General features: G+C 35.9%; 4 protein-coding genes across 10 annotated transcripts in view; 3 read left to right on the forward strand and 1 right to left on the reverse strand.

Annotated features, from left to right (window-relative positions):
* The first annotated feature begins 157 nt into the window (after nt 1-157).
* Nucleotides 158-5910, forward strand: LOC145216933 (E3 ubiquitin-protein ligase rfwd3.S-like). 2 transcript variants are annotated; one of them, XM_080084536.1, is made up of 11 exons: nt 158-233; nt 550-626; nt 706-1536; nt 1766-1927; nt 2313-2427; nt 2516-2723; nt 2970-3120; nt 3384-3560; nt 3936-4165; nt 4892-5106; nt 5652-5910. In XM_080084536.1, the coding sequence occupies exons 3-11, from the start codon at nt 770-772 to the stop codon at nt 5799-5801; spliced, it is 2175 nt and encodes a 724-aa protein (XP_079940662.1). In that variant the 5' UTR covers nt 158-233; nt 550-626; nt 706-769; the 3' UTR covers nt 5802-5910. The 2 variants fall into 2 exon arrangements, with proteins under 2 accessions (XP_079940662.1, XP_079940663.1); XM_080084537.1 differs by lacking the exon at nt 158-233 and having other exon boundaries at nt 484-636.
* Nucleotides 5911-6719: 809 nt separating this feature from the next.
* LOC145216960 (pyrroline-5-carboxylate reductase 1, mitochondrial-like) lies at nt 6720-10826 on the forward strand. Its single transcript, XM_080084538.1, has 8 exons — nt 6720-6989; nt 7211-7281; nt 7455-7634; nt 8194-8278; nt 8563-8690; nt 8840-8932; nt 8995-9158; nt 9464-10826. The coding sequence occupies exons 1-8, from the start codon at nt 6878-6880 to the stop codon at nt 9579-9581; spliced, it is 951 nt and encodes a 316-aa protein (XP_079940664.1). The 5' UTR covers nt 6720-6877; the 3' UTR covers nt 9582-10826.
* Nucleotides 10827-11367: 541 nt separating this feature from the next.
* On the reverse strand, nt 11368-13373 carry LOC145216992 (uncharacterized). Its single transcript, XM_080084540.1, has 3 exons — nt 12997-13373; nt 12559-12722; nt 11368-11764 (listed from the first exon to the last, which is right to left on the reverse strand). Exons 1-3 carry the CDS (start codon nt 13310-13312, stop codon nt 11624-11626), a joined length of 621 nt encoding a protein of 206 aa, XP_079940666.1. The 5' UTR covers nt 13313-13373; the 3' UTR covers nt 11368-11623.
* Nucleotides 13374-13560: 187 nt separating this feature from the next.
* LOC145216134 (titin-like) overlaps nt 13561-18313 on the forward strand; it is a 52654-nt gene continuing 47901 nt past the window's right edge. For 2 of the 6 annotated variants that reach the window (XM_080084476.1, XM_080084478.1), the window contains exons 1-6: nt 13561-13748; nt 14028-14167; nt 14283-14379; nt 15729-15834; nt 16490-16558; nt 16748-16847. The gene's annotated coding sequence lies outside the window, so the exon portion shown is untranslated. Of the gene's footprint in view, nt 13749-14027; nt 14209-14282; nt 14380-15728; nt 15835-16489; nt 16559-16747; nt 16848-18313 lie in introns of those variants that run through there. The other 4 variants (XM_080084477.1, XM_080084482.1, XM_080084479.1 and 1 more) reach the window with 4 other exon arrangements.

The following is an 18313-nucleotide window of genomic DNA, read 5'->3' on the forward strand; positions in this document are numbered from 1 at the left end:
CGAAAATCGATATCGGGTAAAGTTTTTTTATCATTTTGCGACACATTAACATGCCCTCAGACAGAACGTGTTTTTTCCGCGAGCCTTTCTGGGATTCGTGAAAGTGTGTTTTGAGTCGCGGGAAGATTGACGTTTGTGTCATTTTGTGCAAACTGCAAAGTTCGATGAATTGTTGACACTTGACAGATTTAGTTCAGTTACGGAGCAATACTGTGTGTGTGAAAAAAATACATGTGAGGAAACTTGTTTTCAAAAAAATACCGTATGTAGCACGCTGCTTTTTGGTTGACGAGCCGTTGATTGAATGTGCACAGCAGTGACAGCACAGAGTTGCAAACTCCACTGTCTTCAAAGTCTTAAATCTCTCTCGTCGCATGCACTGAGCACACCACATTAACAATCTTCACATATAATGAAAACTACGTCATAACCACCACATACATATGACGTCGCATAATTAATTAAGCACGGAATACCAAAAAGCCACTTTGCAAAATGTTTATTGTAGCAAGCCTAAACTTCACACATATGACATTATTCCTTATGTAGAGATTGTTGATATACCTCATAGGTCCAGGAAGCTATTGCATGTGGTCAAGAAAGTGCATCTGACCTTGGTTTTATTGGTAACTACTGGTATTTACAGCAGTTTTGTAAACAAACAGGACAGCTGTAGATTTTTTTTTCAATGTTTTTTTTTTTTAGATTTCAATGGTTTATAAACAAAAGGAATGCAAATCTGGAATCCTTCACCTGATGTAATTGAAAAATGTCTGAATCTGATCTCGATCCAGATGATATTTTGTTTCCATCCACTGCACCGGACTTTGGTTCCACTGTAGCACCTGGCCATAGACTGGAATATGTTTTAAGTCGCTCTTCTGATGAGGATGAACCAGGATTTCAGATCAGTTTTGCTGACCATGCTGCTAGGACTGCTGACTTTTCGATAAGAAGCCGGAATTTTAATGCTGGTCAAGCAGTAACCACTGATGAGTCATCTAATGACTCCACAGCTGTATCAACACTCTTAGAAGTTGCAGAAGCTGTGCCTGATCGGTCACCAGTACTTCACCGTACACATGCACAAAATGATGAAATGATGAGCCGGTTATCACAAATACGGTCACATTTGCAGCTGGTTCGAAACAGCCAGCCGCAAGTTGTTGATGGGTCTGAGTCTGCATCCAGTACCACTAGTAATGGTTCCCTTGCATCAAGTTTAGCAGCTTCTCCAGTTCCGAACTCTGAAAGCGATTCAAATGCCACAACACATGTTGAAGATGTTGCATCTTCTTCAGTAGCCCCACCATTGTTAATTTCACCTATGCCTGGTACACAGGATGACTTTCAAGAAATACGCTCTGGTATCAGACCAACTAAGGCCAAACGGAAACTTTCTTCATCACCAAGTCCAAAAAAGAGCTCAAAGAAAACTGCAACAGACATTTCAAGTGATGAAGATGAAGGCATGACATGCCCAATTTGCTTTGAACCATGGACCACCAGTGGAAAACACCGCCTGGTGTCACTAAAGTAACTTTGTTTATAAAACATAAAGGCAATAAATAATATGTAAGCTGTATGCACGGCACAGTGTTTTGACTTTTGAGGTCTTATTAGTACAGCTGGTGACAAGACATGGGCTGCAACTTTTTTAGTTAAAAGAAAAGTATAAAAAACAAAAATTGTTTATCCTATCAGTGCAGAAATAATCCTGTCAATTGTTTTGCCTACTTGTTTTGTCTCATGTATTTTTGTTTAGATGTGGGCATTTGTTTGGACAAAGATGTGTGGAAAGATGGCTAAAGGACTGCCATCAAAAATGTCCTCAATGCAATGCGAAGGCAAAAAGACTGGATGTTCGAGTAATCTATGCAAAGAAGCTAAAGGCAATTGACACCAGTGATTTGGAACAAGCAATAAAGTAAACAGTGTACATATCTAAAGGCATTGAAGGAAACTGTTCAATTAAAATTAGTCCTTCCCAGCTTGTTGCTTGGGGATAAAGCTTATAATCTATAATATGATGAACCTACAAGTCTACTGATCAAAGTTCATGTAAAAGTCATTTGTCCCTAATATTTTGAGAATAATATATATTTTGCCTCATCAGTATCTGTAAGCTGGAGTAGCGCATATTTCACCCTTGGGAGAAAAGAAGCTTTATTTTCAGGACAAATGACCTAATGATTTTTATGAACTTTAATCAATTGACTTTGTTGAGAAGTAATGGTTTTGTGCAACACTTTTGTAAACTAAAAGATTGTAAGTATTTCCATGTAACTGTTAAATACCTTTTTATTGTGTAGAGCTGCTGATAAAGCTAAAACTGAGCGAAGAGACAGAGAGCTGGAACTCGCAAAAGTTCGCTTGCAGTACACAATGGCAATGGAAGAATGCAACCGACTAAAGTCACAAATGAAGGTAAGCATGCTTCATGTTTTCACATGTTTAGGGAATGCTATTGCCAAAAACTTGGATGACAACAGCTTTTTAAAAAAAATCGTTTTAGAACATGACCACTGTTGCTGAGGATAGAAGTGACAAAAAGTTTGGCAATTCCTCTTCAGCTGAGGCATCTGGATCTATGAAGAAGCTGTACAATTGTGTCAAAAGTATTGTCATTCATTCTGGTGGTGGTTGTAGAATTATGGACTTTGACCAGAAGGGAATGAACTTTGCAATATCCCAACCAAGTCCTCATGCAAACTTTATGTCAGGTAAGCTATCTTATATAGTCCAGGAATGTTCTGTTTGAAAAAATCTCTCCACAAACTTTTATTTCTATAACTTATTGTCTCTACCAAACCAATTTACGATGGTTTTAATGCTGCAATTTAGAATGGTTAATTTAATTCAACTCACATGTTAGGCCTTGCTGATAAATTTTAAGTTTTTATGTGATTCTTGTAATGATTTAAATGTAGTGATAATAAACATCCTCTGTTTTTATTGTTGTATTGTAGGTTTTGGTGTGAAAAAACTTAGTGCAATGGATTTAAAAAGTGGATATTTTACGCTGCTGCACCAGAAGGCAATTAAGGATCTTAAGTTTAGTCCTCATGCTGAAAACCTCCTACTTTCTGCCGCATTGGATGGTTCACTAAGAATCACAGAGTAAGAAAAATTGTTTATGCATTTTGTAACATGTTGATAGCTATATTTTAAAATTTTATGGACTGAAAACTTCATGTAGTACCAGTGACTTTTGGCCTAATGCAGTGGTATTGGGTGTTAGCACTGCCCTGATTCATGCATAACTGGTAAATACGGGCAATTAGGTGCCACAAAAGCCAGACAGGCAGAAGGCATTTTTCTACTTATTATGTATATAATTACATATAAATCCTACCAAATTCTAGATATTTTGTCTTTTATAGTCTTGTAGGAAACACAAAAGTTCATGAATACAAAGTCAGAAGACCTCTGTGGTCATGCTGTTGGGATGCTACAGATCGAAACCTAATCTACACAGGACTTAGCACTGGTGGATATATTCAGTATGACTTGAGAAATACCTCTGAAGCCCTCTCCACTTTAGAAAATACCTCATCTAGGTAATAAAAAAGTTTTTGTTGCAGAATGTGGTGGTGATAATTACTTGCTTATAATTACGTAAGGTTTTATTTTCACAGCATTATATGTTTAGAGATTTTCATGGTTAGGGTACATTGCAATGTAATGCAACAATGCTATGTAAGTGTTTGAGCTGTAATTACAATGCCATGAGTTTACAACTTACATAAAATTCAAAAAACACAAACTTGTCTGGATTAGACAAAGATCAGAATAAACGGATGTCGATTAGTTCAAGCCGTAATTCATTACAAATCATTTGTACCTTGAGTTTTGTCTAAATTATGCAAAAATCTGGACTAACCGAATGCAGTTCAACTGAGGCTTACGTGTTTCTATTACTGTCTTTTTATCAGATGTCCTGTTGTTTCCTTGTACCATGTCCCACCACTCGCCACAGACTCGTTTCATTGTCGAGGAGGGCTGTTCAGTGGTACCTTAGAAGGTGCTTTGTTTTGGCAAAATGTTGAAGGTCCCTCTGAAATATCCAACTTCAAACCAACCATTCTTCCCTTGGAGCCTGGAAGTTGCACTGGTCTCCAGTATTGTCGTGAAACACATCATTGTTTAGTTACCTATCGGCCAGGTCAGTGATGTTTTTGTGTAGAGATGTGTCATCTAGTTCTTGTACGTATTTGTAGCTGATATGGTGTAAAACAGTTCCAGAATTTTTTTGGGGTGTTTTAGTTTACAGGTCCTAAACCTAAATGTCTTAGACAAATTTTAATTGTCATCTCAGATAGCTTTTAGATCAGGGGTCGGCAACCACCAGGCCGTGGCCCAGTGCGGATCTGTGAGAGGTTTGTTACCTGGCCGCATAAAACTTGTTTAAGGTTCATGTTGTAATAACTGTAATTAGTTTTCAGTACAGAAAATTTGTGGTTTTTGAAGGCCGGTCCGTGATATGAATTTTTGTTTCAAGCCGGTCCGCAGTGCAAAAAAGGTTGCCGACCCCTGTTTCAGACAATTTATCAACTACTTTGGAATAAATTAAGTGTTATCTCAGTGGTTGGGCAATTTGGCCCCAAGTTAAATAATTTTTAAAAGGCTTCGCTGTTGTACTGAAAATCATGCAGGTACAGGTTTAACACCATGTTGCAAATTTTACCATGTCTTGGTCACTCACTTCGCCTAAGAAAAATGTGCAATAGTTTAGGAGAGATACAATGACTTAAACTTAACTAAACATCGTTTTTGTCTGGGTTTGTTTTAAAACACAAATATGTTTAGTTTTTCTCAGGGGTTGGTAAAAACAAAACCACAGGTCTAAAATTTGGTATGTGTTCCATCTCGCATTTGTTGTTTTGAACAGGCCGAAATCATCCAAAGACAACGCACATTCTGTCTGAGCTGCAAACTTCAAGTGGATCTGATGTCACATGTAATGTCATTACCAATTTTACTGGTGGCACCCGGCACAGCATGTTGACCCGTAATGCACTGTTTTGCTTACCGAAAGACGACAGTGCAACGTCAGACCCCCAACTAATCGCTTGTGTTGGCGACGAAGTGAAACGTCAGCTACATGTAAGTTGATAAACAAACTTGGTAACAAGCAGTTCTTAAGTAGCAGGTGAGCTCTCATAGGCCTGAGTCTGCTCTAAAATGTGCGAATTTCCGTCCAAAGCGTTAAACCAAGCGACACATGGTAATGAAATTGTTCATTAGAGCAGATCGGTGTATTATTTCGCTTCTTTTATGTACCAAAATAGGCGCGAGATCTAAGGCCTTTGAAGGTAATGTGGTTGCAACGCTGCAAACGTCAGAAAAAATTGCGTTACAGAAGGGGTCGGCAACCTGTTTTGCACTGCGGACCGTTTTTGAACCTTTTAACCTAAAAAATTATACGACCCGGTAACGAACCGGACCGCGGACCGGCGATTGCCGACCACTGCGTTACAGCATCGAGAATTTCATTTGAAAACTTATGGTTTATTATTACAGCGCCTGAAATAGGGCTGATCCCAGTTGCGAATTTATGTTTATCGCCAGAAATAGAAACGTAAATTTATGAAAATACTTCAATTTCTGTTTTTAATGTACTTTTTTTGCTGACAAATTTTCTTCATCAGGTTTACAACGCAAGTAAATGTGGCCTTGTACAATCCCTCTCCAGTGACGATGGTCCCCCGCTGGATGTCGTACCAGTACACATGCCTTCCCGCAACCCAATGCTTGCAATGCTTTCACAGTCCACCCTTAAAGTGTACGCTCTTCAATAATTTTTTTGCTTTTTGTTTTCTTTTTCTTTTGTGCGCGTTGCTAACCGGTGTTATATTTTTTTCATGTCCGGCAACAAAATAAACGGACATTTTGTCCATCGTTTTGAAAGATTTCTAATTGTTGGCTCTGACGATTCAACTTCATATATTTAAAGTCTTTAGCCTTCTAATCGTTAGCAGTGGTTCCCAACCTTTTTTGTTACATTCCTCCCTTTGCCCATTTTCGAACTATTTATTCCTCCCCATAAGACGAAAAACAAATATAACATAAAAAATTATAGCTATTTGAAATAGACCTTATAATTAGGGATGTCTATTTTAGAATCATTTACAACCGTTTCCAAATGTAAACCGGATCCAAATTATAATGGGCATCCCTAATGTATGTACAAAAATATTCTGTAACATTTTCAATGTATTTTTTTACAGTTTTTTTTTAATTCCTCCCCTGAACTCATAAAATTCCTTCCCGGTTGGGAACCGCTGTACTAAAGTTAACGTTATGCGCAGCTGTGTTTTGTTTATTATTTTTTAACCGTTGGTTGGGTTCAATTAATCTCTTTGCCAATTTTTAGACCAAATCTTGAAACAATAGAAGGCAAGAGCTAGACAATTTTGCAGAAATTGCGTACTATGGTACAAAGATGGTGAAAACATTTACGTCGAATCCATCTTGCCATAATGAACCAATTTAGATGTAATGTTTGCCAGAAGATGGTGAAAATAGCTACAGCGATAGACAACTTTGCAGAAGACAGCAAAGTTTGGCAAAAGATCACCAAAATAGTTATTTTATTGGATCTGGATCTTACCGAATAGATTTCAGAAAAATTTAACTCATAAAAAACACCAATGATATAAAAATCCAGCCACAAAAGTTAGCTTTATGATGCAACAAATAATCAGCTGTTTTCATGCTTCAGTGAACTTGGCTTGCGGCTTTTCGAAAACATGTGGCACTTTTTCCACCGAGGTGCATTTTCGTAGATAACAAAGCACCTTTTTACCTTCTCCTGTTGGTAATTTCGTGATTGTTGTTGTGCGTTGTTGACTTGAAATTAGTGTCTTTGCATGAGATGAGTGCCAGTTCCGGCTTTTCTATACTTTTAAAAGCAATAGACATGAACGTGGGATTTATTGGTGCGGGCAATTTGGCCCTGTACATGTCACAGGGACTTGTACGTTCAGGTATGTGCATTTTATTTTGTGGCCTGCCATAAATGTGTTAGTAAAATATGAAAAATTTGGCAGCAATTGCAGATTGAACTGTTAACCTGTAATATTATAATGACAGTTGGTGTGCTTTTCGTTTAATGTGTTAAACTTCTGCAGGAAACTATTAATAGTAATATGTCTGTAAGTACTTATATTTTTACCTCCTGCATATTTGTTTTATGTTTGTTCACCAGGTGCAATTCGGGCAAGTCAAATTTTTGCAAGTTCGCCAGAAACAAAAAAGCCAACTGTTAAAGACCTGAAGGTAAAAACTTTTAATCAAATACTTTGGAAATGCTTTTTTAGTTGAGTTATAAAGTGTAGCAAAAGTTACAAGGTAGTAAATTACTTTTGTTGCACAATTGATGTCTCAACAATATTTTTAATATCCTTACATTTTTTGGTGGTAATATTTTAATATTATTATTGTTTTTGTAGGAGTTGGGAGTTCGATTCTCTCCTGACAACAAAGCAACTGTTGAGAAAAGTAAACTGCTTATACTTGCTGTGAAGCCCAAAATAATGCCCTATGTGTTGGATGAACTTTCAACAATGGTCAACAAAGATCACCTAATCATGTCTTTTGCTGCTGGTGTCAATATTTCTTCTATTGAAAAGGTGTTTCACAAGATTTACCATACAAAAGATTGTTTTACCTAATTAGCATAACTTTGCCATCTGTGGAACATTTTATGTGTTTATCTTTTTTTACCTTTAGTGTTTGGTTGAAGTTATGCTACAAAGTAAATTGGTTTCCACTGCATTTATCATGCTCTAGCTTAGTATGTTTAGCATTGTTCACCCATTTTAACCATACATTTAACACTATGTTACTAAAATGTAGCATTTTATTTGAAATTTTTTGTGTTCAGAATATTGTTGATTCAAAAACATGTGCTTTGAATTAAATGTTTTTTGTTTTGTTTATTGGTTTATGTACTGTTATGACTAAAATTTACTCATAGCATTAGTGAATTCGTATCATGAAAAGATATGCTATGTTCCCCAAAACTTTTAACAATTACTTATGCCATAATTAGAGGTACAACATACAAAATTGTTTGCTTTAGTGTAAAAATGTTGCTATCATTGGCACACACACATCACGCATGTTGCAAAAAAGGCCATCATTTCATGTAGCTGCTACTAACCAAGGAAACTGGTTTGTTATTGTCAGAAACTTCCTCCTGATGCTAGAGTAATGCGGGCAATGACAAATACTTGCTGTGCTGTAAAAGAAGGAGCAACTGTCTATGCCTCTGGTATGGGAAGTTTATATCAAGTAAAATGTTTCTTGACATGCATTTTCCTCAAAATGAGAAATGTTTACTGCCTAGAAATTCAATGTTGCAAAATATTGTGGTGTAGAAGTGCATATTCTTTGCACCTTTTTGCCAACATGTAAATAATTTAAAGTACTTGTTTGTAAAATTTGGTGGCATTATGTACATTGTACATGTTTTTATCTGGTATTCTTGTTTTCTATACGTCCTTCTTAAAATTAAGTAAGTCTTAAGTGATATTCTATGTAAGCTACTTTCCATAGGAAAAAACTCTGAAACTTCTGATGGAGAAATGATTGAGCAGATTTTCGGCAGAGTAGGAACTGTTGAAGAAGTTGAGGAAGCTAACATTGATGCAATAACTGGACTCAGTGGCTCCGGTCCAGCTTATGTGGGTACCTTTACGACTGAAAATAAAAAGCATCACTATTTTTTGTCTGTTTAACATTCAAACTTTATTGTTACATAAGAGAATATGAGGTGTTATTTACTTACTAGTGTTACTGAAAGACAGCAGTTGCATTAATTTTTTTCTTGCAGGCTTTTGAAGCTATTGAAGCATTGTCGGATGGGGCTGTGAAGATGGGCTTGCCAAGAGGATTGGCTATGCGACTTGGAGCTCAATCCTTGATTGTACGTAAATAGGTGAATGCTTGTTTGTTTGTTTTTTCAAACCAAACTGATTTTTTGTTTAGGGTGCTGGACGTATGCTACTTGAAACGGGAAAACATCCAGGAGAGCTTAAAGATGCCATTTGTTCACCGGAGGGCGCTACCATATATGCTTTACATCACTTAGAAAAAGGAGGTTTCCGAAGTTTGCTTATTGATGCAGTTGAGGCATCATGTGTCCGAACAAGGTATGAGTTGCTCACACATGCTTCATGGGTCCAAACAAGCTTATTTCCAATTTTAAAGCAGAAAAACTTTTTGGCATTTAAACACTTAGTAAAATCAATCTGTTCTTAACTTAATTGGTCAGTATCAGTAGTTTCTTACTCTATGATCTTTTAAGAACATTGAATATTGACACAGAATGGAAAAAAATAATGAAATGTATTTTCAGCCAAAAATGAATATTCTTTGTTTTACCCAAGGGTTTGCAATGATGGCCCCAAAGGGAACAGGAAAATGTTTAACTCTTGTAAACTTTTTTTGATTACAGAGAATTGCAGCTGCAAGGCTCGGAAGACACGACAAATGTTGAGGCAATAAAAAAAAGTATTCGAGATGGTTTACATTTACAAGAAATATTGGAAAATAATGGTGCATTTAAAAAATAGAAAACTTTTAGGTATTATCATTTTATCCAGCAGCATACCATCAACTTTTCTAATTCATTCCTTGCTTTTATTCAACAATGTTTTCCAGTTTTTAGTAACTATATTTTGCTACAACTTGCAATGTTTTTTTCTTTAGTATCATATGGGTAACTTTTTTCCTGTTGTGACTGTGTTGACTCAAAATGAACATAGTAGTTGGTACTTTTGCATTTTTAGTGCTACACCATTAGTGAATGTACCGATTAGTCACATGTAATGAAAAACCATTTTTATGTACTGCACATAAACTTTTTATTAGGTGTCGTTATGAACTTACTGCCATAAAAACAATAATGGAAACCAGTCAAATTCAAAAGGGGTGGTTTTTTAGCAATCTATGGGACTTTTTGTAATGAACAGTCAACCAATCTGTGTTTTAGATTGTGGGTCATTTCGGGTTTAAACTAGTGATGTACTGAATCCGCCAAATTTCGATTCGGCCGAAACCAAATATTCGGCGGTTTTGCCAAATAAATTCGGTCGAATCAACCGAATCATTCATGACGTCACGCGCAGTCGTACGGTACGCGTTTGACATGAAAACATAAGTTTATATACCAGGCAATGAGTGCAGAATGGTTGTGTTTCGTCCTCATTTCAGTTTTGAGGGGTTTAAAATTGCCTTAAGCATGATTGCCAATCTGCCAATGAATTACTGTTATTTTGTTTACAGTAGGAAAAACAATAATGTGTTAAAAAATTGAAAACTTTACGCGATTTTGTTTGTGGTGTTTTTGAAAGATTGTGTGGTACCTTACTAAGTAGAAAAAGCACGTTTAACGCTTTGAATGTGTGTTCGTAAAAGATTCCCGAATCGCAACAAGTTATTCGGCCGAAACCGAATCTTTGCGAAAATGGCCGATTCGGCCGAATAAATTCGGCAAACCGAATATTCGGTACATCGCTAGTTTAAACGCTGCGCTTTTGCTTTGTATTCTTAGAATTGTTGAGAACTGTTGCTTTACCATTACAATGCCAATCCCCAATTAAATTTTCTTTAGTTAAAGACTTTTTGAAAACTGCTTGACCATGTACTAGTGTTTTTAGTGCCATGTGTGTAAATACCTCTATTCACCATTTTTGTCTGTATGTGGAGAGTCTTACCTGCTTTCTATCAGGAGAATGTCTGTATTATCCCAGATTGCAAATAGCTCAGCCAAGCTGCACTCTTTCTACACTTGCAATAAATAGTCGCTCTGCACAAAACAGTTTCATTTTTGTTCATGAACTAGCTAAGGACAAGGGGATTTTAGACACAACACCATCACTGCTCTGATTCCCAGACTAACTGAGTGATTAGTTAGATGGATGGTACTAAATACCACACAGTATCCTCTGTTATTTGGAATGTGAGAACATTGTCACGAATAAGATATCCAAGTGTTATTTGGAATGTGAGAACATTGTCACAAATAAGATATTCAAGCCAAGATTCCAGTATTTTTATAATTACCCAACCTGATTTAGAGCTTTAGGAAGTCTAGGAAATTATTAGTTTTACATGCTTTTTGTTTCTGTTTATTAAAACTGCTTACCATGTGGTAATAATGAGTGGTTACATGATGTAATTAGTACCACCAAGTTGAAGCAGTGTTTTTACTGTCTGTTTTAACAAATCCAAATGTATTCAAAACTTTTTCTTCAAATTTTTAACTTATTCAATTTCAATTTACCTTTACTACGTTTTCTTTTCTCTGTTTTTAGGAAACAAATCCAGTTTAAAAAGTTGGATTTAAGTCAATTCAGGTAGAGTAAGATAAAATTGTCTTTTCAAAAAACAAAAATGGATTTAAGGTAGTGTTTGCAATATAAAACAACAAACAGTCAATGTTGTAAAGCAAAACTACACAAGAAAAACAATAAGTTGCTTCTGTATGGAACTGGGTCGTACTGCATTTCCTGTTTGTTTGTCAGTTCTACTCCCCAGCTTATTCAATAAAAGAAGTAGGTAACTTGAAATTTGTGACATTTTTGCCTTAAATAGAATCCCACACCATGAAAAGTCATTTTTGAAATGAACTCATAGTCCTCCTCATTTCACTCTTAATGTCAGCAGCTTCTCTTTTTTCCTGCTCCTCTTCAAGAATTTCAGCCTTGTACTGTTCTGTGACTTGTTTTATTATTTCTTCTTTGGATTCCGATTTCTGTAAGTCATTGACAGAAAGAAATATAAGAAACTACAGAAAGGCCTTGTGGGGAAGGAAACGGGTAAAAATATGTGTTTATCTCAGAATACAAGTGAAGTACATGTTTTGTAACACAGTGGCTATTAAAACACAAAACTACACTTTTTTCATGTTAAAAGGGTAAATGTGAGAAAATGTTAGTTTGGTAAACTCTCAACTATCTAAAAGCAGTGGACTGTGATTGGTGTTATCAACAAACTTAAAATACCAAAAGTGTTAAGAAACAAGCAGCACTATTATATAATATTTTTCTACCACAGTCCCATATTTAGGTCCGACTTATTTTTAAATCTGAATAATTTTTGCTTGTAATATGTGATGTTACTAAGTTTCTTACTCTAAAGCAGTGGTTCTCAAACTACGCGTACCACTAGTGGTACGCCAAAACTTTTCAGGTGGTACGCAAGTAGCTTTTTGTGATAATTTAAGTCCGATCTAAAATTGCAACTCAGGTCAGTTAACTGAGCCAACTACGCAGCGATAAAAAAGGTGTCAGGTGGGACACGATCCATATAACATTAAGAACCACTGCTCTAAATAGACACAAGCTGTTGCTGGAACACGATAAACTACTTTCTACCATTCTTCACAATAAGTTAAACTGAAACTGTTTATAAATCATAGCATTCCAGACACATTAAAGGTATAATACTGAATCAAGCTAGTTTCCCAAGCATTCCCTTAGCTGCAAATTATTTATAGTACTAAGCTCAACTTTGAAGTATGATAAAAAATGTTTAAAGGTTTCTTACCACTTTTCGTGGTATTTGCTCTAAAGCTATATAACAAACGATGACCAAGAAAAAAAAGATCATCCATTTAATTGGTTCCCTGTGGTGGAGTGGAATTGGGGGCATGTTTTCAACTCCCAGTGGAGAAACCGTAAAAGAATACTTGGTCATGTGATCTGATTCATCTGTTTAAAATATTAATGCACAGTGTCAAAAAATATACATAAATTATGTGGAAAGAAACAACAACATGCATTCACTAAATTCAGACCCACAAATCAGTTTTGTCACACTTAAAAGTTAAAACACCTTGGCTGTTGTGCTAATCAAATAACACTTTGTAAAACACAACATTACTAACTATTTAAGAAGATATTACAAAAAAATAACAACAACAAACATAGGTTAGAACAGGCATTATTTTCAAAAAGTAGCCTAAAAAGATAATAAACAATATACCTTCTGGCTTTGGTTCTTCCAGTTGAATGTTTTTCATGATTTCCCTGTAACTGTTTTGTATTTTAAGAAACATTTCTTTAGCATCTTCATTGCCAGGGTTTTTGTCCGGGTGAAACTTTTTCGACAACTTTATGTAAGCGTTTTTTACAGTTGTTTCGTTTGCATCTCGTCTCAAGCCCAGTACTGTGTATGGATCGCTTGATGCTTTTGTTGTTATCCTTTGAACGTTGATCCAAGTGCTTTTGCACAAATTTAAACTTGACTTAGACCGGATTGTCTCATGTATGAGATAATAAATTAAGCGCGACGATGCCATCAATGAACACAAATGGAACAATTTTTTTGTGGAGCACTAATTTTTAAAAGAGAAAAAAGCACCGTAAGGGACTGTTTTATTCAAAAATCATAGATATATTTGAACTAAGGCATTAAATCCACAATCTCCGTACAAATCGCACATTTTTTATTTTTGCTGTTAGGTGAATGAATTGTAACAGTATAGTTGGAAAATTGCATAAACTTTATAAAATCGAAGACGTCACAATTTTACCTTTTTTTGGTGTTGTTGTGTTCCGCTTCAGTGGTTTGCATTTTGCAAAAAAGCACGTGCGTATTTCAAAGATTGCTTTTCGGGTTCTGTACGTCTACATTCCACCCCTATTTTTCTTCGTTTAATTACAACACATGTGGACATGTCTGGCGTGCTGTAACTGAAGCAAATTGGTGGTGGAACATAACTGCTGCATTGATAGGTGTGTCTGTTAAGTTTTTTTGACTCAAACTGTAACAAATACAAAGGTGACAGGCTGTCAGGCTTGAGCCACTCACATTATAATTTAATTAATGTGTAAACAATTTGAAACTACATTGTACTAATTTAAAGTTAGTTTACACTCTTATTCTTTCAAGTAATGTATACTTGTTTATAGCTTTTCGTAATCAGTGCTTTTTATGGGTTCCCTTCCCTGAAGGGTACACATTTTGATTTCGCTCCATGTGTTTGTTTGTTTTTCTCTTTTTCCACCCTGCAGTTTGTCCACCCTCTTTTGCCATGAAATATTTGATGAATTTGGATGAAACTTTTACAGATGAGAGATATAGTTATGTAGATGTGCCATCTGCTTCGTTTGACTCGATAACCCCATCATTTACCCCGCCAGCCCCCAAAAAGGTAAAAAGTTTTTGTATGTTGCTGCGCACCACAAATGAAAGGTTTGTGTGGTGTAATAGTATAATAAAGGCAACCTAACAAATTTTCTGTGTATTTTTCATGGGATAACTTGCAGGGGATTTGGATAATGGCCAGGAAGAACAGCAAACTTAACTGATTTAAGTGGGAACATGACCTGAATCAAACAGTTTGGCAATGGAAAATACACAGAGGTAAAGCAAACATTTTTAATCGAAAGTTTTGGATTGGAGACATAAATCTTGCTGTTGGTCGCAGCTACTATGAATTATATATATAACTGTTAAGCTTACACACAGTCCAATCAAGCATATGTTGCTAAGCTTTATGAAGTATTTGTTATGGGTTTCCTGCTTTTATGCAAAGACCAAAGTGGATCAAATTGCATATTTTCATGATTTTGCAACGTTATATAAGGGGTTACAATAGAAATCAACTTTACTAGGAAACTAGTGATAAAACTATTGGAAAAGCTTGCAGCAGGGGCAGGTACTGCATTGTTTTAAAACAGGGGTCTCCAACTCAACGGTTGTCCCGGGCCAATTTTCAATTTTTTTAGAGGCCGCGGGCCACATGCAGTCTTACATGTCAAAATGTTCTAGTTCATGGTCCCTTAGTGGATAACGGCGTTATTTTCGTTGACCTCCAAGAGCTCATGACTTTACAATCTTATGTGTTCATTAATACCTCTTCCGTGTTCATTAATACCTTTTTATTTCATAAAAATTAAAAAAGAAAGCAATTGTTTGCACATAATTCCCTATTTTAGTTTTGTCTGTGATGTCACAACCCGCTCAGATCATTGATACGCGTAACCACTTGATAATATTTAGGTAAAATAAATCCTAAAGCTGTATTGATGACAATTTAAACTACTTTTAGCAGCTTAAGCTGTTTAATTGGTTTTAGCATTGAATTCATCGTGGACCGCGGAAAATTATGAAACGTCTGTTATGTAAATGAAATAGGTTTGGAAACCATTGGAGACTTTGCACTGGCCATAGGCATCTGAAAAAGTCAATGCGGCCAAAATAAGTGTCAACAAAGTGTTGTTTGGCCTTCATGAACTTAAAAGTTCCTTATCCCTGAGCTAAACAAAAATAGTGGACACAAAAAACTTAACGGATTTTAACTTCACACTTTGATGATCAGAATAAGGTTGCATTATTACATCACAATAATAATAATGTATCACAAACGTTAAATTTGGTATTTTTAACTTAGTGACATATGATTTTGAATTGTGAAATACTTGAAGGGTGAATAAAACTAACACATTCTTTAAATGTAACAAGATATAAATTTATTTTTTGATTTGCTGGTAACGCCGCGGGCCACGGAAAATTGCCTGGCGGGCCACATGTGGCCCGCGGGCCGCGTGTTGGAGACCCCTGTTTTAAAACATACCGTATGATGGTGCAGGTTTACCATGGTAAAAGAGGATCAAATTGCATGCTGGTCACAACTGGTATTTTTGCTTTGGTTGAATGCAATTGGTTTTAATTGTGTAAATGGTTATGGAATGTTTGCTTGTTATCACTAGCTGGCGAACTTACCTGCAGAAAAGAGTGGAGTTGCTAAAGGAGTGGGATAATTTGGAGCACATCAAGAAGATTATGAGAAATTGCGCTAAAAAATTATGACATGTGGTATGTAGCCGGAATATACTTTGTATAACATTTGAATATTTATAGAAGTTATACATATGTATATGTAACCACCCCTGAAAAACAACAACTATAATCTGAAACAGGTAGTGTAAGTTGGATATGCTAACGTACACTTTATTATCCAAAAGACTTTGTTGTTTGGTCATAAAATATGTTCGTGCCCAATAGGAAACAACCAGTTTTGTGTCAACTATCTCGTTACAAGGTCGTGAATATCAACTTTTTATTACAGCAGGTAGAGTTTCGGCTTGGTTAATGAACCCTGTGATATTGATATTTGTCTGTGATATCAAGCATGAAGCAATTTGTGTTTCAAAATGAGAAATAAAGCATGTTCGGTACAGAAATTTCTGACCAAATAGTTAGTTTGTGTTTTTTGTTGCATTAAAAAAGAAAACCTTGATTAAAAATATAAGGTAGTTATTTTAAAATTTTAGGTGATAATCAAAATAATTAAAAAAGTGACATAAGTAGAAACTAAATATACATATATTCATATTTATATATTGATAGATTTGTTACTTGAAAAATATTTCCATTCTCAGGTATTATTCTTATAAACAGTGAATGTCAAAAACCATCCTGCCTGTTAATGTAAGCTGTAATAAAGAATCTTTGATTTTTACTTGGGCAGGCAAGAAGGTCTTGGATCTAAGTTTGTGTCACCAGCACACGTACATCACAACTTGCATAGTGTAAACCGGTAAGCTTGCATTGTGTATAACACAGGAAAGTTTTACAAGGAACATAAGCAACATAAAAACCTCTAAACATCAATCTATTTTGCATTGTTTTCCAAAGAGGGGCTTTATGGCCACCTTTTTGAAACAAAAAATGAATACTCTTTAAAAATGGCAGTTATGCTTTTATGTGTTGTTTAACTTTTTTGCAGTCCACTGAGAGCTTGGTAGAGGATGTTCATTTCTAAGCAACACAGTAATTTGGCAGCAGAAAACTTATCATGGCACCCTGCGAATCACTGAGATTAAAAGGTGAGTGACGATTGTAACATATATTGCATTTTTGTTGTAAATTCAAAATGCCACAAAAAAAAAAAAATTTGATAAAACACATATGGCTATCCAGACTGTAATTGTTAACAAAATATTATTACACTTCATTCTTGGTAAGGATTTTTCGTTCTCAGCACATACATAGTTTGATTTGGGTAAATACTTCTAATCATTTTTTTAGTGATGTAAAAGCCAGGCCCGAATGAAGCCCATTATTAAGAAATGTAAGCCTGAATCCTGAGCCCGACCCTTACTACACCATTTGGTACCCCATGTTATCCCACTTAAAAATATTAGCCCAAAATGTCAAACCTCGAATTTTTTGACTTGATCAACAAATTCGCGTTTACTTCAGTTTGTAAACTTATGTGTTTTTTTGCCACACCCGGCCTCACAAATAATGTTTCGTCGCCGGAGTGATCAGCCTAAATCGCAAGGTTATGGGTTCGGTTGATGGCAGTGCTTTTATTTTTTCGAAATTAAACTTTAGCCTCTATTTTAGAGTAGCATGTTTAAATTACCCCGATTATGGTTTACCAGTTACAATAAACCTTGGGTAAACCGGATTCAGTTATTACGGATCTTTCGCCTAATTCGGACAATTTGAGGTAAAAACGGGCCAGGATTAACCGAGGTATCAGGGGTCGGTAACCTTTTACACATAAGAGGCCAAAACTAAGATTTGCCAATTCCCGGAGGGCCAAATGTTTTTTTTTGCATTGTTTGCATCCAATTCTAGTCATGTTGTTGGAACAATACTCTCGAGTACAGCTTATTATGGGTCCCCTTCATAGAAGGGTTTTTGTCTGTATTCTTTTTTTCTTTTTTCTGTCTAACGCTAGTATTTTTTATGGGTCCCCTTCCCTGAAGGGGACACATATTGATTTTACTCTAATTGCTTTTGTTTTTTTGTTTTTTTCTCCCCAAAGTTTGTCCGACTCGTTTTTCCATCAAATGTTTGATGGATTTGGCTGAAATTTACACAGATGGTAGATATAGTTATGTAGATGTGCATCCCACTTTGTTTTTGTTGATAACCCCAGTATTTACCCAGCTCGCCCCCTAAAATGGGTGTTTTTACCCAAAGTTTGTCCGACTCGTTTTTCCATCAAATGTTTGATGGATTTGGCTGAAATTTACATAGATGGTAGATATATTCATGTAGATGTGCATCCCACTTTGTTTTTGTTGATAACCCCAGTATTTACCCCGCTAGCCCCCTAAAATGGGTGAGTTTTTAAATAGTGTCAGAATTGGCTGAAATTTGGATTTCTTGTATAGTATGCCATTTATAGGTGTCAATTGTTGTGTTCAACCCTGTAGTCCTAACATTTACCCCACAAGCCCCTAAAGTGTAAAACGTATTTGTATGGTACTGGGCACCACAAACGAAAGATTTGTTTGGAGCAATAGTGTTACAAGGGCAACTAGTTGTTTGTTGCTCG

The sequence above is a fragment of the Phallusia mammillata genome, chromosome 1 (assembly GCF_965637545.1).
Source record: "Phallusia mammillata chromosome 1, kaPhaMamm4.hap1.1, whole genome shotgun sequence".
Classification (NCBI taxonomy): domain Eukaryota; kingdom Metazoa; phylum Chordata; class Ascidiacea; order Phlebobranchia; family Ascidiidae; genus Phallusia; species Phallusia mammillata.